General features: G+C 37.0%; 2 protein-coding genes across 2 annotated transcripts in view; one reads left to right on the forward strand and one right to left on the reverse strand.

The window, feature by feature from the left end:
• TMOD3 (tropomodulin 3) overlaps positions 1 to 16,968 on the forward strand; it is an 81,498-nt gene extending 64,530 nt beyond the window's left edge. Inside the window, exons 7-10 of the mRNA XM_069098059.1 lie at positions 709 to 816; positions 3,659 to 3,802; positions 6,771 to 6,915; positions 11,138 to 16,968. Coding sequence (XP_068954160.1) covers positions 709 to 816; positions 3,659 to 3,802; positions 6,771 to 6,915; positions 11,138 to 11,172 — 432 coding nt within the window. The 3' untranslated portion in view covers positions 11,173 to 16,968. The remainder of the gene's footprint in view (positions 1 to 708; positions 817 to 3,658; positions 3,803 to 6,770; positions 6,916 to 11,137) is intronic.
• A 6,306-nt stretch (positions 16,969 to 23,274) lies between these two features.
• LEO1 (LEO1 homolog, Paf1/RNA polymerase II complex component) overlaps positions 23,275 to 26,207 on the reverse strand; it is a 54,356-nt gene continuing 51,423 nt past the window's right edge. The window contains exon 12 of the mRNA XM_069098061.1: positions 23,275 to 23,477. Within this exon, the coding sequence (XP_068954162.1) occupies positions 23,373 to 23,477 (105 nt within the window). The 3' untranslated portion in view covers positions 23,275 to 23,372. The remainder of the gene's footprint in view (positions 23,478 to 26,207) is intronic.

Consider the following 26,207-nt stretch of genomic DNA (forward strand, 5'->3'; position numbering starts at 1 on the left):
CCCCCCCCCCCCCAAAAAAAAAAAAAGCAAAAAAAAATATTAGTGAATTGAACTAGATGGTTTTCTGAGGTCCCTTCCACCTATGAAATTTAGTGATTTTTGATTTTAAGAGATTTGAGACTCTTCGAACCATATTGGATCTTCACTTTATATTGTTGATTAGTCATTTTTCAGTCATGTCTTACTCTGTGTGACCCCTTTTAGGAGATTTCCTTGGAAAAGATACCAGGATCGTTTGCCATTTCCTTGTCCAGCTGATTTTACAGATGAGGAAATTGAAGCAGACAGGGTTAAGTGACTTGCCCAGGGCCACATAGCAAGTGTCTGAGGCTGGATTTGAACTCAGATCTTCCTGACTTTGAGCCTACCTAGCTGCTCACTTTAAGAATATTCAAAATCAGCATAACTCATTTGTGAGAGGAAAAGGATTTCCTTGATAGTTACCCATTTCTTTAAATATCTGAGGTGGCGAAACCCACATGCTGAGGCTGTAGTTTAGAGTATGTGGGACCCATAGGCATCAACATGGATATGGAGGGTATTGCTTATTTTCATTTGTAGATCAGTAGCTGTGTTAATGTGCAGGTTCCTTCAGGAAGCTGGCTCTTACCCTACCAAATACTTCTTATAAGGGTTCCACTGATAATAGAGGATTCCTTTCGAAAAATAAAAATATTTCTTTTTTTTTTTCAAATTCCTTTTTTCAAGAATATTCCTATTCCCACCCTCAAAGAATTTGCAAAAGCTTTGGAAGACAACACCTATGTGACATGCTTCAGTCTTGCAGCCACCCGAAGCAATGACCCTGTTGCTGCTGTGAGTAAGCTTCTGTTGGTAATACATAAAGCCAAGTATGAGGAGTGGGGGGAGAGGGAGGAGGCCACTCCAAACTGTAGCCTTTAAGTCTCGTTTACTGTCTTCTTATCTAATTGTTTAAACTGTACACTTTAGCTCTTTGATAGAGTCTCTCTTAACCAGGAATTATTTCTTTGTTGTATATGCCTCGTCTCCCCAACTGAATTACAATCTTCTTCTGCCTTGTATGCTCAGATAGTGCATATTTATTACTTGTATTCTATATTCTGTCAAAAGTCATCCATTTGCATTCTAGGCAGCTGGGTGATATGGTGAGTAAGCACACTGGGCTTGATGTCAGGAAGACCTGAGTTCATATTTGGCCTCAGATACTCCCTAGCTGTGTGACCCTGGGCAAGTCACTTTAACCACTGTCTGCCTTGGTTTCCTCATCTGTAAAATGGGGATGATCATAATAGCACTTACCTCCCAGGGTTGTTGTGAGGATCAAATGAGATATTTGTAAAGTGCTTTGTACAGTGCACTATCTAAATGTTAGCTATTATTTTAGAATTGTAGACCCTTAGAATGCTAAAGGGCCTCATCTAATCCAGCTTCTTCACACTATAGATGGGGGCACTGAAGTTCCAAGAGGTTAGGTGAATTGTCTGAGGTCACACAGCTAGTGGTGCACAGCTAAGACCAGAGCCCAGGTTCCCTGATTCCCCGTCTTGTTTTCTTTCCCCTGTAGCTAACTGCTTTCTCTTCAGCTATACATGCTTGGTCTTACACCCCATATCCTTGGATTGAGCCCTGCTTCTTCCTCCTCCCTCAACATGGCCCTGCACTTTGTCTCATCCTTTTGACAAATGTTTTAGTCCTGCTCCCTAGTCATAGCATGAGATCTTCTGACCCTTGTTCTGTTATTCCCAGGAACAGTTCCCCCATTTCATTCAGTCAACAAATACTTATTAAGGGCAGTGACCTTTGGACTGAAAAGAATGAAACAAAAATGGCTCATAGGAAGTTGGACCCAGAGATTAGCATGATTGAGAAAGCACATAGCTATTCTGATAAGTTCAAGTCATTAGACTTAGAATCCCACAGTATTGAAAGAACATCCTGATGTGATTTCTGGAGAATGGTCGAGGTGCCATGGAACTGGAGCAGCCCATATACTGTCTTAATTTGCAAAAACAGAGAAGAGAATGTGGTCAGTTGGCAGGATTCTAGAACATTTTTCAAAGGATAGAGAGAGAATATGTGGAGAAGGAAATGATGATCCCAAAGAGTCAGCACAACTTCATTAATCAAAAATCATGCCAGATTAACCTTATTTCCTTTTTTAACAGGATTACTAGGCTGGTAGATTAGGAAATGCTATAGATTTAGTTTCTCTTGATTTTAACAAAACATTTGACAAAATCTTTCACACTTTTTAAGAAGATGGAGAAATGTAGCCTAGGCAATAGCATAATTTATGGGGATTCAAAACTGTTCAAATTACTGGATCCCCACAATAATCATTAATGAAGGTTGGCAGCTTGGCAAAAGAACTCTAGAGAAATGCCTAGGGATGCTGCCTAGAGATGCTTGGCCCCTTGCTCTTTAACATTTTGATCAGTGATTTAGATAAAGTCATAGATGTGGTTATCAGATTTGCTGATGACATAAAACTGAGAAGAACAGATAATATACTAGCTGACAAAGTCAAGATTTTAGCAGGCTAGAATGTTGGGCCAAATCTAATAGAATAAAACTTGCAGGGACAAATGTAAAATCCTAAACGCTTGGTTTTTTTTTTTAAGCTATGCTCCTCTCCATTTTGTACTTCTAAAGTTATTTTAAAAATAGTTATTTAAAAAATAACTTTACAAGTACAAAATGGAGAGGAGCAAAGTTAGATAACAGTTCATCTGAAAGATATATTGAGATTTCAGGGGAGTATAAGCTCTGTATGAGTCAGTGGTTGTGATACAGCAGCCAAAAAAACTAATTAGTCTTAGGCTGCCTTAAGAGAGATAAAGTGTTCAGAATGAGAGGGTGAAAGTTCTGGATACCATGTTTTAGGAAGGACACTGGTAGATCTGGAGAGCGGCTAGGGAAAGGTGATCAGGATGATGATGGGTTGACTTCAAGATCGTGCCATCTATGAATGAAGAAGAGCCTGAAGAAAAAAAGACTTAGTGATGGATATGGTCTTGAAGTTTCTGAAAGGCCATCATTGAATGTAAACTGGGGTTAATCATAGCACCTACTCCCAGGGTTGATGTGAGGCTCTACTAAGATGATATTTGTGGAGTGTTTTGTAAACCTTAAAGTTCTGTATGATGATGATAGTGTTGCAGAAGATGCCAGCATGCATCAGTAGAGGAAATTTTCTCATCTGGGAGTTCCCTATACCAATAAAATTACAGGTCCAGTCCTGGTCCTAAAAATAAAGGCCTCTGGCTTTAGCTAGATATGGTATATTAAATATTTCAATATTTTTATAAAATGAGGAATTATCCTTTTTAAAATATCTGTGAATATTCTATGACGAATAGCTATTGACTTTCTGAGACTATTATGTGCATATTGATAGAAGAATAAATTTTGTCTTCCTTGTTCTAGGATGTCAATGGAATTAAAAGGTTTAGATGTCCAAATTTTCCCTGAATGGAGATTGGGGGATTAAATTATATAGATATGAGTAGAGCTAAGATAATATGATGTAAAAAAAATAGATGTCATGTAGTTCAATAAAAATTATCAAGTAAAGATATTAATAAGTCTAAATATATTTTAAAGTATTAACAGTATCATGAACTTTTTGAATCTAATTTATGAAATCTTAATTTTGATTTTTGTTGTCCTTTTTTAGGCATTTGCAGACATGCTGAAAGTGAATAAAACATTAAAGAGCTTAAATTTGGAGTCCAATTTTATTACAGGAGCTGGTATTCAAGCACTGATTGATGCCTTAAAAGAAAATGAAACCCTGGCTGAAATCAAGATTGATAATCAGGTTAATAGATACAGTAGTAATATAATATAATTATAGCCCAAAGCATCTCCTGCAGTGCTTTGGAGGTCAAGAAAAGGAAGGCTTAGTTAGAGTCTGCCGTGTCCATGGGAAGGGCTTTCTGAGTAGGTAGTTGGTTTGAGAGATATTTTTATTAAGCCTTTGCATAATTGAGAAGGGCACACACATATTATTAGTCTTAGCTAAACAGTCCAATGCAGGACTTTAAAAAGTAGTTGAGGGGCGGCTAGGTGCCACAGTGAATAGAGCACCAGCCCTGGAGTCAGGAGGACCTGAGTTCAAATCCGGCCTCAGACAATTAACACAATAAAATAGCCATGTGACCTTGGGCAAGTCACTTAAGCCCAGTTTGCCCTACCTTCCTCCCTCCAGAAAAGAAGGAAAAAAAACTAGTTGAATTGCTTTTGCTTCTATTGCAGGTTTCTGTTTTTTCACTAGCAATAGTAAAGGGTTTTGCAGTCACCATAGGATACCATGCAGGTAGCACCTCCGCTTTCCATTGTAGCAGTATCCCACTGTAAAGCAAGACTGTTACTGCTTTTCCGTCAGGCTTGACCTAACTGTCTCCTAATACATTTAAGTACCCTCATTCTTCATTCAAGTCAGAGGGGGAGAGATGGGAACGTGAATCTGTATGAGGGCATACCAGCCATCCCATTATGAAATTTGTGGTTTGATAGTTTCCATTTCCCCTTGATAAACACAGGATAGCATTTTGTTCCTTTTTTCCCAGTGCCCCAAGATGAGCACTGATCATAGAAGTCACATGGAACCAGAAGCCTGTGGAATGGCCCTAGAAGAGAGTGTGAACATTTGGTTCAAGCACTGATAAAAGTGTACTTTATGATCAAAATTTGCAAAAAAGGACATGTAAAAGAATAAACTGTCGTTTCCAGCTTCAACACTGCTTGTGATGGAAGGATACTATAATCACTGTGCCAGCGCTTGACTACCTATTGACTTTGAATGACCCAAGTGGAAATAGCCCTTAAAGATTATCTCAGGATCTCACTTTGATTTCATATTCGTCAGTTGCCCAGGCACATACTTACTGGGAAATGTGGTGCCTTTTCCAGAAACTGATTGCTCATAGAGGGGATTTTTATTCATTTTGAAGTCTGGATGTAGGGTCACTCAAGAGCTTACATATAGATAGCCGGGAGCCTTGTGATGACTGTCATGTATAACTGACCCTCTCTAGAGCCTCAGGTTGAAGTTAATAAGCAGCTGCTTCAGTAATTTGTTTATTGCCCTTTCTCATTTCTCTAGTTAAAAACAGTTGCAGCTTAGCTAGTGTTAAACAGTTACAAAGTACACTGAGACCTTGTCTCTCTGGTCTCTATCCATCTAGTTTCCTCAGTGATTGGGATAATTTTGGCTTAGGGCAAAAAGTAGAAGAAAATATGAAGGAGGAGCTGTACTGACCCCATTCTGCTTTCCTGTATGGCTGTTGGACTCTAACCGCTCCCTTCCCATATGGGCACTGCAGCTTACCATTTGAACTCCTAGGACTAGGAAGTTGGAACCACTAAAGTCGAAGAACACTGAGACATTATTCTACATAAGCAAATGAGAGAAGGGCTTCTAATTTTCTATATTTCTTGATCAGTTCCATGCAGCCCACAATCTATTTTGAATATCATTACTAATAATTTAGGTATTAATATCTGTTGGCCAGCACTTAAAACAGTTTTGTTTAGGGGTTACTTCTCTGTTAATTTTGGATATCTTAAAAAAGGGGGGGCAAGAAGAAAGCAAAGAAGGGCTCTGAGACGCCAGTCAATTTCACAAGGCTAGTTTATTAAAACATGCACTTTATTTGTAGGGAGAACCCCACAGTCCTATATTTACTGTTTACCCTTGCAACAACTTAACTGTTACAAGAAGTAATAAAGGTGGTGGGGGAAAGGGGACCTCTTAGAGACAGCCATGGTTACAGTGACTTCCTAAAAAAGGAGACCAAAAAAACATAATAAGGGCAAAACCAAAGCATGACTATCCATTTCATCAGTGGAAAAATTGTTTGGCACATAACATAGCCTGCTAGAGTTGTAGCACAGTGTAATGATTGACATTCAGACCCTGAGTTATCAAGAAAAGGCTAAATTATGTCCAGCATATTGTAAGACAAAAAAAGTATATTTTAAAATTATCCCCATTCAAAATAGGTAAAGTAAAAAGTTTTAGCACTTTGAGGAAAACTTCACCAGGTAGGGACAGCACATTTTTCCAGTGATAAATGAGGTGGTAAGCTTATATGGTTTTTGAAGACTTGCTACTATTCCAGAAAAATACCTTTGCAAACTCAGAATTCGATCTCTGTCATTTCTTTAGAGGTAAAAAATTCAGAGTGGCCACCTTTTCTACTACCTGGAAAAAAAGAAAAAAAAAGGGAAAGATCTGTGCTTCAAAAACACTTAACATACATTAGAATTTAAGCTATAGGGGTAGCTAGGTGGTGCAGTGAGTAAAGCACCAGCCCTGGAGTCAGGAGGACCCAAGTTCAGTTCCAGCCTTAGACACAACACCCACACAAAAAAACTAGCCGTGTAATCTTGGGCAAGTTACTTAACCCCAATTGCCCTCCAAAAGGCAAAAAAAAAAAAACAAAAAAGAATTTAAGCTACAGCTGTTTCACATCTTTTTTTTTTTTTTTGCTTTTTGGAGGGGAGAAAGGGCAATTGGAGTTAAGTGACTTGCTCAAGGTCACACAGCTAGTTTTGTGTTAAGTGTCTGCTGGATTTGAACTCAAGTTTCATATCTTCTTTTAGATAGAGAAATAAACTTTGGAAACTTGTCATTTTTCTTATGTATTTTGGGATACATTTGAAGAAAAAAAAACATAAAACAGCACACTTTCATATGCTCCTATTTGTATTAGGCATGGCTTCCTGTGGGAAGTAATTTATTCAAGTTTGTTAATAATATTCTTTTTGTAATTACATTCTAGAGGCAGCAGTTGGGGACAGCTGTTGAACTGGAAATGGCCAGGATGCTCGAGGAAAACACAAAAATTCTTAAATTTGGGTATCAGTTTACACAACAGGGGCCACGAACCAGGGCAGCCAACGCAATAACGAAAAACAATGACTTGGGTAAGACGTGTTCTAGAAAAAAAAAGAATGTAGTGTCCAGTAATAGTGCTTGTATTTGGAGTTTTTTTAAAGCATTGGTGATGGTAGATATTTTAGAAAAGAAATAATTTTCCTTAAAGGAAGAACTATCTTTCTTAAAGGGGTGTAATTTTTTAATTTGTATTTAATTATCGCTCTCAAAAATTAATTCCTTTAAATTAAGACACTGTCAGAAGAGGATCAAAAATATATGACCTATCTTGCAAGCTGCAAGTAGAGGATTTTGCCATCTTAATGTTTAAAAAAACAGAGAGGGAGAAGGTAGCAATTCCCATGTTTAATTTATTACTAAATATTCTGATAATTGTCTATTTTACTAGATCCTCTCTTGCTTCCTCCTAGTGTCCTTTGCTTTCTAGCTCATCCTAAGTAGAATGTAAAACAATTACCAACATTACATGTTAATGGTTAGTTACATATTTATATTATATAATTATATAGTATGTATCATATATTATTTATATTATGCCTATATCTAAGAAACCCCATGTACAAATTTATGGCATTAAATACGACATGACCTCTTATGCCCAAATTAAATTAGAAAAGCTAATAGAGAATTCCCATCATTCTACAATAACTGAAATTAAATTCGTGTTTTGGGAAAATTAGCATACAGGATCTGATTTAAAACTCTCATTTTCTCCTTTGAACACATTAGACCCAACTTGTTATGGTCCTTTCCCCCCACCTCTCACCCCCAACAAAAAAGCAAATAAAAAACCCTAAACACATCACAATCTCTGAGCTTTAAGAATTTCCTTATTTATGCTTTAGACACAGTAACTACTTTACTGTAGTGGACCTTTCAACTACAAGTGGGTATTTGACATTCCATTCCTTGTTCTAAAAAGTGGGCAGAGAATATCAAAATATGAGATCAGCTATAAACACAAATCCCTGCAACTTAATCCTAAAGTAACCACTGTTCATCCTAACCCCTCCCAACCATACACACTTATTCTTTCTCCCTCTCTTCTCTTCCCCCTTTCCATCTTAACTTTCCCCAAAATCTTGACCACAAATTTATAGCCCAAACATCTCAGCAAGCTAACTGTTTGAGCTGAAAAATAAAAAATGATGGTAGACAGTTAGAAGAGCCAATCAATGGAAGGCCCTGAAGAAAGATTATATAGAAACCTAGATTTAGATATGGAAGGAACCTTCAAGGTCATCCAGGTGAGGAAACTATAGTTTAGGGAGGTGAAGTGATATGCTTATGGTCACTGTGTTAATTTGTGTTAGAGCCAGAATTTGAACCAAGAATACTTGACTCCAAATTCAGCTCCCTTTACCATGCTGCCTGAATAGGGATTTTCTTTTCAAGGCAATTGAGAGTCATTCTAAACTAGAGAAAAGATGCATATCATCAAAATGATGCTTATGCATTAAGATAATTCAAAGGAAAGGTAGAGCTGGCTAGGAGAATTAAAATAGATAATTGGAACTTAGACCAGGGTAATCATTGGCAAAAGAAATAAGGAGTAGGTCCAAGAAATATAGTAAAGGAAAACCTTGTAGAATTTGGTGATGGATTCTCTAGTCCATTGCCAGGAAAAGAACAGGTGAGGGTCAACTCCACAGCAAGGTGGAAGAAGGATTACAATTAGTTTCTTCTGCCTGGTTTTATCTTTTTCTCAGAATCAGTAGGGTTTTACCATAAGTTCTTAGCTCTGGTTCCCAGTTCCACACATTCATTTTTGCCTTAAGATCACAAGGTAGGAAGGGGTTTTGTAATTTAAACAAAAGTCCTAAGAGTTAAAAATAGTCACAAGTTATACAGCTTAGAATTGATTTGGTGTACAAAACCTTTTAGAAATTTTAATTTTTAATTGTCAGATTTCTCTTCTACTTCAGCTTCACTTCTGAAAAATGGGGGAATGTCTTTTTCAGTTACTTGATTTTCATATGTCTTTTTTTCCTCCCAGTTTCTTAGTCTGAAGTACTCAGAAATATTCCTGCATATGTTTTTTCATCTCTCCAGCCAAGAAGCTTCAGGGCTTCAGCGACAAAAAGGTTATGGAGTTCTCCCAAATGGCCCCTGAGCTCTGAGTTCTATGTCTCTGTCTTTATACTCACTCTTTGATCTTTGTCATCCATTTCTCACATATTTTGCTTTGCTTTACTTTATTTCTGTCTCTCCCCTTTGCCTGTTTATGTGAATCCTGGCCATATGTTTTAAAAATAGGGTTAGATTAGAATGCTTTTCCATTGCACCTGAAGCACTTCCTCGGTTTTATTTCTTAAAACTACAGAAGCTGAATTCTAAAATGAGATCATTAACCTGTAGTTTGTTTTTTAGATATTTCTGAACTGAATGAAGTTATTTTATTTTTCCATAATAACCCAATTATTACATATCTAACTTTTAGTATTCATTAAGATTAGGAATTAGAATCAGGAACAGAAATTAATTCATTTTCATTAAGAGCAAAATAAGAGATGTACATCATCCTACAATAGTGTTTATTGATTGCTGAATACAAGGAACTTTATTAAGTCTTCTAAATTTTATTTTCTTCATTGGTATTCTCATAATGCCTTTGGAAGTTTTAGAATCACCTGACCTCATCCTTGAGTCCAACAGTAAGGAAAAAGAGGGTGTTACTTCATGTGGCGCTAAGTAGGAAACACAGAACCTTTTCTTACCATGAGATCAGCAGCATATATTGACTTTCTTTAATTTTTGGAAAAATCATTTGAAGAGAAGCAAATAAGGCTTAAGACAGCCATTTTCTCTGCTTGTTTTCCTTATTTGACCAAGATAAATCATTTCTTGGCTCCATCTATAAATAGTCTGTGCTTCCATTTGGAGGGAAGAGTGAAAAATAAAGAACAAGACACTAACAGGCTAGTTTAACACAAGAATTTACTAATTTAATAAGGAAAAGATAACCTTTAATATACAAAATAATTTGATAAGTGAATCTTAAAACTAAGTGTTACTACTCACTAGGAGGCTAGGGCCTTTCTTTGACTATTATAGCAATATGTAAGACTTTGCCTTAAGCCAGAAGTTTGGACCAGTGAGCCCTCCTCTCTGAGAGAGACAGACACACAGACTGACTGCTTCTGGTTTCCTGAAGACCTCAGCCTGTTCTCAGTCATTTATGCATTGTCACACGGGAGAGTCTTGACCCTTTGGGAGAAAAGAGTAGAATGATAGCTAGAACCTTCATGATCATCTAATGCAAACCCTTCATTTTGCAGATGAAGAAAATCCCAGAGAAGTTGAACACCTGTCTCATTTCTGTCTGTGGATCCATCCCTACTGTATAGCAAAGTGCCTAGTATATAATAGGCACTCCATAAATGCTTGTGATTTTTTTCAGTCAAGATCATTTAGCTAGTTTAGTGGTATAACCCAGCCTAGGGTTCTTTGTTAGTCATACCCTTTTGGCTTCAGCACCTGAGCTGGTTTGTAGAGTCCAGCTGGCAGGACAAGGAACATGACAGCCAGAAGTAACATTGAACTTACAAAGTCCATAAACTGGGAAGAAGGTTTAAATTATTTAAGCTATTTTGTAATTAATTTTAAACTGGGTCATTTTATATAAAAGTGACACAGGGGAAGGAAAGTAGGGAAAGCAATGACAAGTTGTATCTGTAAAGTTAAAATGTGCTGTGTCTTTAAGTGTGTTGTTCTCCTGGATTGAGTACAAAAGAGCATGCCACTAGTGACTTCCTAGTTTCATCTGCCTGAGTGTCATCTTTACTTGGTTGTTTTAAGATAGTTACTTATCCACTAACAAGCAAGTTTTAAGATAGTTATGAATCTTTTAAGAAGTATATTGCATGTTTAACAAGTTATGTGTTCAGGATTTAAATCTTGACAATAAAAACAAGATAGGAAGTGCAGACTCTTCTACAAAATTACATATATTTACCCAAAAATTATTGCGTGATTTTATTTTTAGATTTCTAAAGTTTCTTCAATGAATATATACACATTTAAGAAAAGGGTCTATAAAATGTAGTAATAGCATTGTTTGAATATTCCTCCTAGCTCAGTATGTAAATTAAAAAGGTAGGTAATGCAAAAACTTAAATTTCAGTACAAATTTAGAATTGAAAATTATTAAAACATAAATTGTAGTATGATGCTAATACTTGACAATATTGTATTTATTCTCAAAAAGGTTAACATTATGAAAACTATTAATTTCTTAAATTTTTCTTACAGTTCGAAAGAGACGAGTTGAAGGAGACCACCAGTAAATTCACCAACTTTGGAAGACTTCAAAAGGTCCCAAGACCTTTGTGTTGATTTCAGATTTAAAATTTGCCTAGGTAGAAGGGAAAAGACTGGAAATTTCATTCCTTTTTTTTTATACTGTATACATAATTTTTTTCCCCCAGTGAGATGTCAGCAGCATCAAATTGTGTAAAATCAATAGTAGATAATTTTTTTTTTTATATTTTGGAACACTTTTTCTGCTTTCTGCTCAAATCAATTTTAGTTTAGTTTAAAAGTGCTTGCTTGTAAGGAATTATTGGGTAAAGAGGAATCCAATTGATTCCTTTTGAAACCCAAAAGAGAAAATTGGGAAAGTCTTTTAAGTGGAAAGATGAATTATTTTTTAGAATAATTTTTTATTGAAAAGGGACATTGCAGACATTTGTAGTTATTACAGTTGCCATTATGTTTTTTGGAAACCTGGCACTTAAGCTTTCAATGTGATTAATCTTAAAATGTCTCCATTTTTAGAATGTGTGCCTACAATAAACTGGTTCTCTCTTTCAAGAGAGAATGCCAGAATTTAGAAACACATTACTTAAAATATGTCCTTTTAAGAGCAAAGTCTTCTACGGGAAAAAAATGTTTTTGATACATTCCAGAGTGCTAGTTCTCTGATCTGAAATGTCTAAAATAGTACATGTTCAAAAGTTTTTCAAATAGGCCTTTTCATGTTACATAACAAGTCAAAAATACAGACAAATCCAAGTTAATTGTTTTTCTTCCAGATAGAGTGTGATAGACATACTTTGTGTAAAGACATTTCCCTCAGTGAATGAATGCTAGGAACATAGGAAAGCATTTTATAGGTTCCTCTGTAAAAACATATCCAACTTACTAACTTATTTTTAGTTATTCAGGATAACAGAGGAATTCCTTATTATTGAGTACCTCCAAATTACAGATAATAGGACATATTAATGTTTCCATGTAATCTAATGTTAAAGATTAGTAAATTTGTAGAAGGTGTTTTTGCAAATTATTTTAGATATCATACGGTGTGGTAGGAAATGTCAGGCTAGCCATATATAACTGTGCAAACAGTATTTACTCAACACTGTAACTTTGTCAGTCAGTAAGAAAAATTACTGTTCTTTTTGGTAATTGTCTAGTTTTTATATTTATTTTTCTCTTCCTGTTTCATATTCATACTGTGTAAAAATAACTCCACAAATGAAAATAAGTTTTCCAGTTGCTATAAAAGCGCCCCAAGGAAAATAGGAAGCAACTTGCTAAGCTTATTTGATTGATGGGAGACCCAAGAATCGAGATCCACACAAGAATTTGCGTTTGGTTCACTCATCTCTGGGATGCCCTTTAAAGCAGTGAAGTGGCCAAATATATAGACATTTGAAAGAAGTTTAGGAAGTAAGGAGTCTAGGTAACCTCTACTTTATAATTGAGGGTTATAGCCTTCTTAGGGGGAGTTTCTAAAGGAGAAAATTGAGTTTTTAGTATTTTGTCTTTTAAATTGTATTGTTGAATTACATCATCTGCTCCTTATATTTTCTCTGGACTATCTAATAAGCCAGGAATAATCCTTTTATCTTATGGACTAAGGCTTCTCTAATCATAATTGTGATGTTTACCTTTGTCCAGGGTTTTATAGAGTCTAGAATGGTGGATAATAGTCAGTTTGGCTATTAGTTATTTATGATTATAGGCCTTCTAATTACTTTTTAGATTAGCCAGGCTATTCTTTAAATCACTAGTCAATTTTTGAATTGCACTATGTATTTAAAAGACTGCACAATTCCAACAAGATTGGAAGTCAGGCTAGGAATAGAAGAATACTGCACTGAAAGGTATTGATGGGTTATACCTAATGCCATTTTAGCAAGCCTTCCTCACTTATACTCACAAACATATGTAGGTATGTATGTAGTCACTAAAGTTATTTTTGAATGTATAGGTTCTCCCTCCACACCCCCACTTTCACTTAGGTTAAAAAAATGTATAGGTAATATGCATTGACCCTACCTGGATTTTTGTATCATACTCACAGAAACGTCTTTTTCACATGTTCTGTTTATTTAGAGTATGACTGTGTTGAGTATTTTGTTAGTACCATTCCAGTGCCATACTGTAATTCAATATTTAATTTGGAAAAAAAAAAACCTATTTCTCTTGAATTCTCTTAAAAGATAAATGTGTATCTGTTTGAATGTAGACTATCTTCCATAAAAGAATAACCATCTTAAGGGAGGAAACTGATGCTTGCTTCCTAAAAATCAACACCCCATTAGCAGACTTTGAATATATTTCATCGATTCCCTCATGCTCTAAAATTTATATAGGCTTAATTGAACAGATAGTTCATTGCTACACCAAAGATTTTATTTTGTAAGGCTGTAAGTTTTATAATCCAACCAAAAAACTTCAGTGTGGTCATCTTTTTTGTCTTTGGGTTAAAGTTTTGTTAGAGCTTTTGTTAAAAGCTTTTTAAAAAAAAGTTAATGGTTAACCTTTTTCAACCGAAGTTAACTTTTCCAATATGTTTGCATGTGATTAATTATATGTATTTTAAAACCCACCAATAATGGCTAGTATGAGTTTTAAAATGGGTTTTGGTGCTATATAGATGTGTCCAGTTTGACTTAGCTATTGTATAGTTATCTAAGTAAAACTTCATGTTTATTGAGTACCTGTCATTTAAAAGACAAAATAACAAGAATTTTTGAGAAAAGTCATCTTTCTATTGTCAAAAAATTTGCAAATCCTTATAATCTAATTCAGACTTAAAGTATACTTTGTATTGTGTAATAGGTGCATTTCTGGAAAAGTTGCATGTAAATGTATATTTTTGTAAATCAAATTATATTTTCCCATTGGCTTAATACTTGAATTTTGGTCATATGTTCCAATACATTGAGGTGGGGGAGAGGGGTGCTACACATTAGAAAAAAGGACACCTAAAAGGGAAAAAAAAAGATTTTCTGATAATAATGCCATAATCTTATATCAGTTTTATTCCTGCTGTTTTTATTGCAAAAACCACAAGGTGAAACAACCCAAAACACTCCAGAGAACCTTTTGTTTTGGGCTTTGGCTATTTTGAAGTCTACGTTACCTTTTAAGGTGAAAATAGGTCACTTCAAAACAGCTACAAACAGCATCTTTTCCTTTGGGGTTTATAGACTCCTCCATTCCTTGTAGAGTCAGTGCTACCAAGAACTTAGAAAGGTGTGTTTTCTGATCCTTCCTAGTGCTCCTTTTTTGAGTGCTTCCATCAGTTAACTCCTAACCCAGGGCCAGCCACAAAAGGAGAGAACAGTGACATGTCAGAAACAACTCTCATTACTTCTCCAGTGTTTATTTTGAGTGCTAAAGTTTAAAAATTCTCCCTAACTTTGTCTTCTCCAGAAGTTCTCAGGCTGACTCAGTCATTAATTTGTTCCTTCTGATTTGTCAGTGCAATCAGAGCTCTGTCATTAAGAGACTCCTAATAAGAAAGTTAAAGGAACCTCATATGAATTCTTTTACATTTTTTTAAAAACCCTTTGTGCTGTGAATAATCACATTACCTTAGATTTTGTATGCTGGAGATTCACATTTGAATCCAAAACTTTCCTATGCTAAGAATGATTTTCTGCATCTGTTAGGTTAAATAATATAAAAACCATTCTAATTCTGTGAAAATCAGAAAACTTGAGGATTTATAAAAAAGATTTCTCTAAAATCTCATTCATTTGGATTTCACTCAATGGGGATATATGGTAATTCAGGTGACATAGCTTAGTACTCAGTGAAGAAAACATTTGATAAACAGATAATCTAAAGAAGATGGAAAGGAGATTTAACCTTAAAACACTAATAATATTCAAGAATGATTACAAATTACTTTTAACATATTTCATTAATATTGCAGTCCTTCCAGCATTAGATCATCCTATATTAGACTAGTTACTGAATGTTGAAAATGACAAAAAAATCTCATTTCTTTAAAAACTATTCTGTAATTCAGAATGACCTTTCATTTTTAATCCTAATAGAATTTTGTGAAATCAGAAAGTCCCAAAGTGAGGAGGAGATCTCAGTACACACCTTAGCAGAAACTCCTTTACAACACTCCTAACAAATAGTAATCTACTTTCTGCTTGAAGACTTTCAGTAATTGGGGAACTATTTTCTAAGGCAACATGCCATACTTTTTGGAGAGCTCTAATTGTTATGACATTTTACCTTATGCCAAATCTGCATTTCTACCTCTTATGTTCATTATGCCTAGTTCTGCCCTCTGGGACTTATCAAAGGAAATCTAACCTATTTTCTATCATAACAATTCTCAGGGGACAGTAATCATGTCTTCTCTGTGGTATAGTAGAAAGAATACTGAATTTAGAGTCAGAAGACCTGGATTCAGATCATGATTCTTCTGCTACCCATGTGACCTTGGATAAGTCATTTAATAGCCTCCCTTGACCTCAGTTTCCTCATTTGTAAAATGAGAGTTGGACTAGATGATCTCCAAGGTCCTTTATGGCCCTAAATCTGAGCCTTCTCTTCTCCAGGCTAAGCATGCATATCATGGTTTCTGGTCCCTTCATCTTCCTGGTAACCTTTCTCTATCAGCTTGTCAGTATCCTTGGTATTCTCTATGGGATCTCACCACTATAAAGTATACCACTGCCCACCACCCCACTGCTGAACACTGTACTTTAGTTAATACAGCCTAAAATTGCATTGAATTTTTTGGCTGTGATAGTCAAATGGTTGACTAGTATTGAGACCATGGACCTCAAAGTCTTTTTTTAAAGGAGTTATCATCTGGTCATAATTCCTTCATCCTACATTTAAGCAAATTATTTTCTTTTTTTGCTTTTTTTTTTTTGGAGGGGGGAAGGCAGGGCACTTGGGTTTAGGTGACTTGCCCAAGGTCACATGGCTAGTTTTGTGTTAAGTGTCTGAGGCCGAATTTGAACTCAGGTCCTCCTGACTCCAGGGCCAGTGCTCTATTCACTGCACCACCTAGCCATCCCAGCAAATTATTTTCTTTAACCCAAGTGTGTCATAACATTTATCTCTTATCAGTCTTAATAAATATCACCTATTTTCCTAGCTTGTCAGGTTTTTTTTGTGAATTTTTATGCATATATACTCTATAGCTTTAACCAAGTCATTGATTAAAATCTTAAATTCTCTAGACCTCTCAATCAGTCTGATTAATTCAAGTTTTCCATGTGATGCTTCCTAATTGACCCTGAATTTACTTCTTTTGGAAAGCTGTCAACCATATCAACAGGAGAGTATATAAAAATTTACATTGTAGCTACCTTTTTAGTAGATATGGCCAGCAACTTTTATGAGCTTTATAATCCACTTCATCTTCTAATAAGAAAAATAGTTCTAATTCATTAACTTTGTTCTGAGATTTAAGGCTCAGAACTTGGGATATAAAGAATACACTTGGACTTATCACTAATAATACTGTGTAGAAAAAAAAATTCCCTGTTTATGCTTTTGTAGTCTGCAGTAGACTTTTAGGGAGAACATAATTATTTCTGGATTTTTTTTCTTTTTAATATTTTCTTAAACACTTGGGACTGTGTCACATTAAATGCAAATGTCTATAAAACAAAGATTCTCAAATCCACAATCAATTATTTTACTTCTGGAAAGAAGAATCTGAGTGGGTTTCACAATTCTGAAACTTGAGTGTTATAAATCATGAATCTCAGATCATTTAAATTTGAAGAATCAAAATAAGTACTGCAAGTATTTGGAACAATTGTATTACATGTTTTTTTAAAGTAATTCAATAAAGTTTATAAAATGTTTCTTTGGTTCTGACTTCTTTAAAAAGCAATCTCATACTCTCTTTGCATCTAAGAATTGGTGTGGACCTGAATTGTTTCGTCCCGTTCCACTTTGACCAGCTGTTTGACCACCAAAAGAGCTAGATTTGATTGTTATACAGGAAGAAACTAGGCTTAATTTTTTAAATGTTAACTTTTCACTTTTTTTCAGTTAAACATTCATTTTCTCTCCTCCCCCTCACCACTGGAAAAGAAAAAGAAAAACAAAACTCTTATAATACATATGCATAGTCAAGCAAAACAAATCCTCATGGTTACCATGTCTAAAAATGTTTATTTTATTCTGCACCCTTAGTTGTCACCTCTGTCAGGAGATGGACCTCTGGAATTGTAGCTGATCACTTAATTGATCAGAGTTCTTAGTCTTTTACTTCAGCTGAAGTCTAAATAGATTTTGTTCCAATGCTTTATTTTAATTGTGCCAATCTATATTTTTCAGGACGCGTCTTGTTGACAACATATTTTTGGATTCTGCTCTCTAATTCATTTTAGGGGTGAATTTATCTGATTCAGTTATGATCATTGTGTATTTCCCTCCCTCCTTGTTATCATATGGTTTCCTTTATCCTTTGTTTCCCAACCCCCCCTTTATTAGGAAGATCTGGTAGTGAGAGAGTGGCATATTCTTACATCAGCAGCTCAGTTTCCTCCGATCTGCTTCTGCTCACCTGCCTCACTTCTCTTTCCTTCACCCAGAGCCCAGTCACAGGTTCTTATCCTTTTTTTCTTTTAAATCCCTCTTTCAGCTTCCCCTTCCTTAAGTTTGTTTTGCTAACCTGAAAAGACTTGCATGAGCTGATGCAAAAGTGAAATGTACTGTACACAAAGTAACAGCAATATTGTAAGATATTCTGCCGTCAGTGACTTCACTATTCTCAGCAGTACAGAGATGCAAGACAACTCTGAAGGACTTATGAGATGGTGTCTGGATACAGATTAAAGCATGCCTTTTTTTACCTTGTTTTTCAAGTTTTTTTCCCCCCTTGCCTATGTTTTCTTTCACAATGTGACTATTATGAATGTTTTGCATGACTACACATGTATAATCTATATTGAATTGCTTGCTTTCACAGTGAGGAGGGGTAGGGAGGAAGAGGAGAGAAATTTGAAAACAAATGCTAAAAATTATTTTTACATGTAAGTGGGGAAAAATAACATACCAAATGAAAGCTTAAAAAAAGTTTGTTTTGCTAAAGACTAATCCCTCCCTTGGTCTCCCTTCCTCTTTCTTCCCTTACCCTGTTGCTCGTTCAAGTGAAATATATTTCTGTACCCGACTGTGTGGGTATTCTCGTGTATTCTTCTCTCCTTTGACCAGTAGAGATGAGAGTAGGTTTCGGGTATTCAGTAAGTTTCCCCACCCTTTCTTCCTTGTTTGTATAGTCTTCTACTAGCACACCCCAATTACATAAAATAATTTTCCCCACACTTCCTCCACCCAATGTATTCCTTTTCCCCTCGATTTCCTTTTTTTTTTTTTTTTAACCAGTTGGGGTTAAGTAACTTGCTCAAGGTTACATGGACAGGTGTTTCTGGGTAGATGCTAAGTGTCTGAGCCCGGATTTGATGCCAGGTCATCCCGACTCTGGGGCTGGTGCTCTTGCTCACTGTGCTACCTGGCTGCCCCTCCATTCTTCTTTTTAAGATAATGCTTATTCACTCCTAAGCCTTATTTTTAATACTCCCCCTATGACTCCTGATATAGTCCAGAGGGGAGATATGTATCATTTCCCCATATTAAAATGTAAAGTTTATTCTTATTTAATCCCTTATGATTGTTCACTCATATTTACCTTTTTATGTTTATCTTGACTCCTGTTTGTATTTCAGTTTCTGTTGTATCTTTGGTCTTTTCGTTAGGAATGCTCAGAAGTCCTCTATTTCATTAATGATCCATTTTCCCTCCTGGAGGATCATACTCCATTTTGCTGTTGTAAGCTTATATCCAGCCTCCATAGGCTGGTTGTAAGCCTATATCCTTTATACATATATACTTGAAGTTAGTGGTGACTGCTAATATGTATGTGGCTTGACTATGCTTCCTCAATAACTGAATTCTTTCTGATAACTTGCAGTATTTTATCTGAGACCCATAAGCCCTGAGTTTTGGCTATAATATTCCTGGGAGTTTTAGGGTTTCTTTCTGGAGGTGATCAATGTAATTTTTCAATTTCAACTTTGCCTTATGGTCTAAAAGATCTGGGTACTTTTCTTTCATTTTTTGAAATATGTTGTCTAGGCTCTCTCTTTTTTTTGTGGGGGAGGGGCGGGGGGTTGTGGCTTTCACATATGATAAAAGTCATTTTTCAATGATTTTTAAATTCTCCTCGATTTGATTTCCAGGTTAGTTGTTTTCCCTGAAGATACTTTACTTTTTTTCTTACTTTTTTTTTTGCTTTTTGGAATGGGGAAGGCAGAGCAATTGGGGTTAAGTGACTTGCCCAAAGTCACATGGCTAATATGTGTTAAGTGTCTGAGGCCGGATTTGAATTTAGGTCCTCCTGACTCAAAGGCCAGTGGCTTTATTCACTGTGCCACCTAGCTTCCCCTTTTCTATTTTTTTCAGTCATTTTGTTTTATTGTTGGCTTATATTTTCAAGGAGTTTTTTTCCCCCTTGGGTAAGTTTTTGTGCTCTTGTGCCAATATGCTAATTGTTTTTAATTCTTTCTTCTATAGCTTTCATATATTTTCCAGTTTTTTTCCTCTTGCTCTTATTTATAAAAATACCTTTAACTCTTTTTTTAAAAAAACAGCAAAAACTTCATGCATTGTCTGTTATGCCCAGGCTGTGTTTGTTTTCCTTTTGTTTGGATCTGTTTAACAGCATCTTGATTTCTCATAAAGTCATTAGCTTCCATTTGCTCCAGTCTAATTCTGAAGGAATGATTCTCCTCAGTGAACTTTTGAGATTCTTTTTCCATCTGGCAAATTCATCTTTTTAAGGCATTTTTCTCATTGCCTTTTTGAGCCTCTTTTGCCATTTTGAGTTAGTCTATTTTTTAAGGTGTAATTTTCCTCAGTCAGGCTGTTGACTCTCATTTCGTAGTTTTCTTGCATCATTCTCATTTCTCTTCCCAATTATTCCTCCACTTCTCTTATCTGCTTCTTAAGGTCCTCTATGGCCTGTAACTAGCTTGTATTTTCCTTTAAAGCTTTTGGTGCAGGAGTTTGACTTCACTGTCTTCTTCCTGTTCCGTGCTTTGATCCTTTTTGTCCCCAAAATAGGAGTCTAATGTTGGATTCTTCTGTTTGCTTTGCTTCCTTTGCCTGGTCATGTTGCCACTCAGTTACTTGACTTGGGGGCTTTTTGCCACAGTAGGACTCTGCTGCCAGACAGGAGAGCTTCATACCAAACGCTGGGGCTTTCTCAACTACTGGAGCTATTGGTTGGGTGGCCTCTCTGAAACCTCCACATGCTCTGTCAAGCTCTTCACACACCCCAGGACCTCCATCCTAGACCTCAATCCAGATCCAAGCAGGTTAAAGCAAGAGCAATTACCCCTCAGACTGGTTGCTTGGTCCCCCTACACTCTGCAGGCCAGGAGCTGAAGCTGCCACATGGTGGCAGCTGCGCCACAGCCCTCAGGGGCTTCTCACCCAGGGGTCAAAAGCCAAAGCATTCCCAAGTACTGGGTCCCAAAATCCACACTGCACTGACCTCTCACTTTGTCCTTAGCATCTATGTGTTGATAATTCTGGATTGCCACAGCTGCTGGTGATCTGGAGTCCCTCCTGCTGGAGGCTGGTCAGGCCACCCTGGGGCTAAAACCTCCGTGTGGAGCTGGGCTCGGCTGCGCTGGCCAATTCCTGCCTGCCAGGCTGTCCTCAGCGGGAGGTTAGCTTCTCTGTGTCATTTTGTGGGTTCTGTAGCTCCAAAGTTTGTTCAGAGTCCCCCTTTACATGGATTGGAGGTGGTGAGAGCCGGAGCCCTGCGGAGGTTCTTGACTCCACCCCCTCCAAGCTGTGTTTTCCTTTGGGGCTTTGCTTAAGATGTTTTGGAGTTACTCTTCTTCTGTCACCATAATAGCTCTTTATAATGGGATTCTTACTTTGTTTCCAGCCTGCTTCCTGACTTCCTGCCTCTGTGTGCTTCTGGGGGGATTGTCCAGGCTGTCCCCTTAAGTCCTGGTACTGCTTTCTGGGGCTTAAATATTGTGGACTGGGGATCTCCCAAGCTTTCATTGCTCCCAAAGCAATGTGAGCCCAGGCCAGATTTTATCATTGCATCTCTGGGCTCTGCATGTTCCTAACCTGCGCTTAGATCTGAGCAACAGGCCTGTGAGCTGGCTGTGTTTGGAGTTTCAGTAGACTGCTACTGAACTCAGCCAGCTTGTTCAGAATGACTGAACTGAAGGTTTCCTGCATTTTATTATTCTGCTACAGGCTTCAGACTAAACTGGAAAATATAGACACAGACACACTGACAGGTACTCCTCTGACCTTTTTTCCTTCTGGAATGTCACCCATAGGCACAGGTCCCATCCTTCATCCATTCTGTATTCGTGGTTCTTGAGAGATGCCAGTTAGCACCTGTGGGTTTGGGACCTTGTCTTGCCCTGGTGTACAGTCTCAGCCCTTTTTCAGTCTCAGTGCTGAAATGTTTTGCAGTCATTGCTGATTAGACACCCCTCTTCATCCCTAGCATGCACAGACCTATCCCTATGTTGACCTGGGCTGGAAAATAAATCACTGACTTTTGGGGGGGGACTTCTCAGTCAAGATTCTGTCTACATTTTCTAGATCCTTATTATTAGGGAGAGAGCAGTTCTTGCTTCTCTGCCATCGTGGCTTCTCCCAGAAGTTTGATTTGCCAAAATGGACTAATGAACTGGCTCCCTTTTTGGTTGGTTTCATGAACCAATTATTTCTATGCTGCCAATTGATTATACTTATTCAGAATTAGCATGGGCACAACTCAGGACCTATAGAAAACTATTAAACATAAGACCACAATTAAGACATGTAAATTTGAAAATATATATACTCTCAAAGCTCACTAACATTATAATTTTTCATAATCTATAAGCTTTAAATTTTGACCCAAGCTGAACCTCATTTTAGGACCATTTAAATATTATTTATGGTGCCCCAACAGCTGTTGAGTACCCAAAATATTTGTGAGTAAAACTAGAATCTTGGAGTTGAGAAGGATCTTCCAACTCCTGCTAGTGAATCAGTCTGCCTCAAGTCTCTCCCCACTCTAGTTCATCATCCATCCAGCCACCAAACTGATTTAGACTTCAGGTCCAAATATGTCTCTCTCTCTCTCTCTCACACACACACACACACACACTCTCTCTCTCTCTCACCACTTAAATTCCAGTGGCTATCTCCTCTGGCATTTAAAGTCCTTAAAATCTAGTTTCCTCCTCCCTTTCCAATCTTCTTACACCTTACTTTTACTCCCTGACACATACTCTTTGATCCAGTGACAGCACTAGTCTCCTGGTTCCACAAACAAGACAGACCCCCAGTCTCTCAGCTCTGGGCGTTTTCTCTGACTGCCCCTGCCCCATGCCTGGAATGCTGTCCTTCCTTATCTCCACCTGCTGACTTCTGTGGATTCCTTTATGTTCCAATTAAAATGCCAACTTCTCTAGAAACCTCTCACTTATTTCCTATTTATCCTTGTGTATCACTTGTTTGTATTTGTTTACTTGTTCCCCTATTAGATTATGAGCTTCTTGAGGACAAAGATTGCATCTTTTTGTATCTCCAGTGCTTATTAGCACAGTGCCTGGTATACAGTAGGGGCTTAATGCTTATTGACTGACTTCTTCCTGCTGTATTACTCTCTAAATTATCACCAAGTTGTCATCCAGTCTATATTTGAATTCTTCTAGCAGCAAGAACTCATTAAATCACAAGTCATTCCCTTTTCCGATAAATTCAACAAGGATGTGAAGCAAGGAGCAGTGCTAAGCACCAGAGACACAAAAGTGAAAAACACCATAAACTCACTGGGAGCAGTGACTATTCACTAACAGAATGGTAAAAAGCAAAATGTGTAAGAGCCAGAAAAAGTCCTAAAAGAACATCTGAAGAGGAAAAGGTCATTTTCAGGTAAGGCATCCTGAGAAAAGTGGTAGCTGATGTCAGAACCCTAAATGAAAGTGTTTTTGACAGGTACAAATATAGAGGGAAATTCTGTGTATGGAGCCCTAGCAACAGGACGAAATGAGGGACTAGAGCCGTACTACTAGCTCATTTCTTAAGTCAGAGAACTTACTTTTACAAATTTTATTCACACTCCAGTGACACAAAAAGCCTATCAATTTCATTTAATCAAAATAACTTCATCATGTTACATCTGTTATAAAATAACTGTACAATCCATAGAAAACACACTTCCATTTTATGAAATTCAGTCATCATCTTCTTCTTCTTCATCACTAATCACATACTTCTTGTGTTTTTTATTAGCTTTATCATCATCCTCTGCTTTCCTTTTTCCAGAAGTTTCACCTTCCTAATGGGAGAAAAATAAAATAAATTTAAAGCTCAATTATGAATTGAGTTATTTCTAGTGAATACCCCTTTGTTGTTTTGACCTAGATCTAGGATTTCCTTAGTTTTGAGTAATTCCCCCGTGTGAATCCACCCTCCACCAATATAGACTGGCAGCTCATCCATGGATTATAACTCTTGTAGTTGTTGGGCACACTGAGAGATTAAGTGACTTGCTGCTCTTCTGGGAGCAAGGCTGGGTTGCTATCCACTAGAATATGACATTTCCTCCCCCTTTGCATACTTAAATGAAATAGCTTTATTTTAATACCTTATTTTTTACAAAGGCATACCCCTAAAATTATAATGACGTGTGGCTCCAAAGAAAAGACAAAGGTTGGAGGGTGTGGAATTCTGCACACTTTATAACTTTTTTTAAAATTAAAGTTCTGTTGAACAATGTTTTTTTCCTCTTTTAAAAAAATTTGGGGCAGCTAGGTGGCACAGTGAACAACACACCAGCCCTAGAGTCAGAAGGACATGAGTTCAAATCCAGCCCCAGACACTTGACACTTAACTAGCTGTGTGACCTTGGGCAAGTTACTTAACCTCAATTGCCTTGCCTTCCCCCCTGAAAAAAAAAAACCCAAAAACTTTGTTATAAGGGATGGCCAATTCTGGAAATATAGGTAACATGAAACAATATATATCAATTAAAATTATTTTTAAGAGGGCATGCTGGTCCCCTGACCACTAAAAAGATAAAAAAGGCCAGTGCCAATTTGGCAAATCTTCCAAGTGTAAGGGCAGCTAGGAGGCGCAGTGAATAGAGCACTGGCCCTGAAGTCAGGAGGACCTGAGTTCAAATCCGACCTCAGACACTTAACACAATTACTAGCCATGTGACTTTGGGCAAGTCACTTAACCCCAGCTGCCCTCCCCACCCCCCAAAAAAAATCTTCAAGTGTAGAAGAAGTAATGGTGCTTTTGAGAGTTAATTATGAAGTTCGCAAAGGCAAATAAAGAGAACTACCAGTTTAAAAATCTGTTGTCTATGCTTCCTTACCATTTTTTTTAGATTTCAAAATCTATTATTCAGTTTTCAGAATAAAGGATTTATGAACATATTGATAAATGGTTTCACTGCATAGGTTTTTACAATTACAAACAATGTAGTATGATAGGGGAAATGCAATGTGCTATCCTATTAATTGCTAAGTTTGAATACACACCTATTACTTTAATAATTTAAAAGAAACTTGGGAGAGTTTCCATTGGGTAATGAATATTTCCCAACTACAGGTAGAAACTTCTATTGTAAGACAGGAACAGAAAAGAACAGCTACAAGTCCATGTATACTAATGTTTATATTGGAGACAAACCTAAAGGAGAGGCATGAAGTCCTGGGTATAATTTGGTGCCTATTGGCTTCTACCCCAATTCTAAGTACAAATTCTTCACTTAACAAACCTATCACCTGTGCACAAGGCATTGTGCTAGGCTCTGGAATGACCGAGATGAAATCATTCACTCAAATAATGTAAAATGCCTTAAATACAGTTTGTCCTTGTGCCCATCCTTACAGAAGGTGGGACACACTCAATTACATAGCAGCAGTAGTAGAGACCTTCCCTCTAAACACACTCGGGATCAGTGTTTCTACCTTAACACATTCAGGATCAGTGTTTCTACTTTTATCACACATAGTTTAGTCCAAATCATAATGTTGAATCCTTCATGTCCGGAACTATGTCTGAAGAAAGTAAACATCACCTTCTCTCTCATATTTCCAACAGAAATCTTAAGGCATGTCCCTTTACAAGCTTTATAAATGAGCCAAGCCTAATTAGTTGTATACCAGGAAATGGACACAGGCCCAGTGTAAGGCCAAGACCAGTGGGCCTGGAGGCAATGGAGCCAGAGTCAAGTCAAGTGAGACCTTTGTTCAACTCTAATCCTGAATGTGTGTGACCCGTTGATTAAACTCTGAACCTCCTCTGTAAAATGAAGATTACACCTGCAATTCTAGTCTCCAAGGACTGGTATAAGGATCAAATGAGCATGGATGGTTGTTGTAACTTCTGCAGTGCTGAACCTTATACTCATGCTTCTTCTTACTAGATAACGCAGTCAGATGCCTAGGCCAGAGGTAGGAAAAACATGGTACCACAAAAAGCCCTGGAACTGGAGTCATATGCAGCTGGATGAGCAGGGCCAGGCACGCACTTAACCAATCTGGCCTTCAGTTTTTTCACTTATAAAGCGGATAGGCCTATTCTCTCTAATGTACCTTCTAACTCAAAATCCTTATGTAATCACCATATGCAAGATGATTCTAAGAGGTAATCACAGTACTAGTCAAAATTACAGACTAAAAAGTTATTAGGATAAAATGTCTTTTGTCATCTACTTATTCTGAGAAGAAAAACTACAGGTATTACCCCTCCCCCCCAATCTAATATCCTTAAGTATACCCAAAAAAAAAAAAATTTAAGGGAAACAACTTTACAAGGGACAGTTAAAATCATATTAGTAATGTAAATTAAAAAGAGAGCTGCTTCTCTGGCTGGCAAAATTCCAACAATAAATGCTTACTAGGTACAGAGATAACACTCCTGTCAGCTCCCTTTCCCCACTCTAAAGACAAGATTCTTCACCAAGAAAATGAGGAAAGGGGACAACTGCCATATATCCCTTTTTGTGAAGGGGGGAAAGGGTAATATCTTTATGCTGTGCAATGGTTTCCACACC

Source organism: Petaurus breviceps, unplaced genomic scaffold (assembly GCF_028583685.1).
Source record: "Petaurus breviceps papuanus isolate PSGF00001 unplaced genomic scaffold, PetGlider_PUasm1.0 37, whole genome shotgun sequence".
Classification (NCBI taxonomy): Eukaryota; Metazoa; Chordata; class Mammalia; order Diprotodontia; family Petauridae; genus Petaurus; species Petaurus breviceps.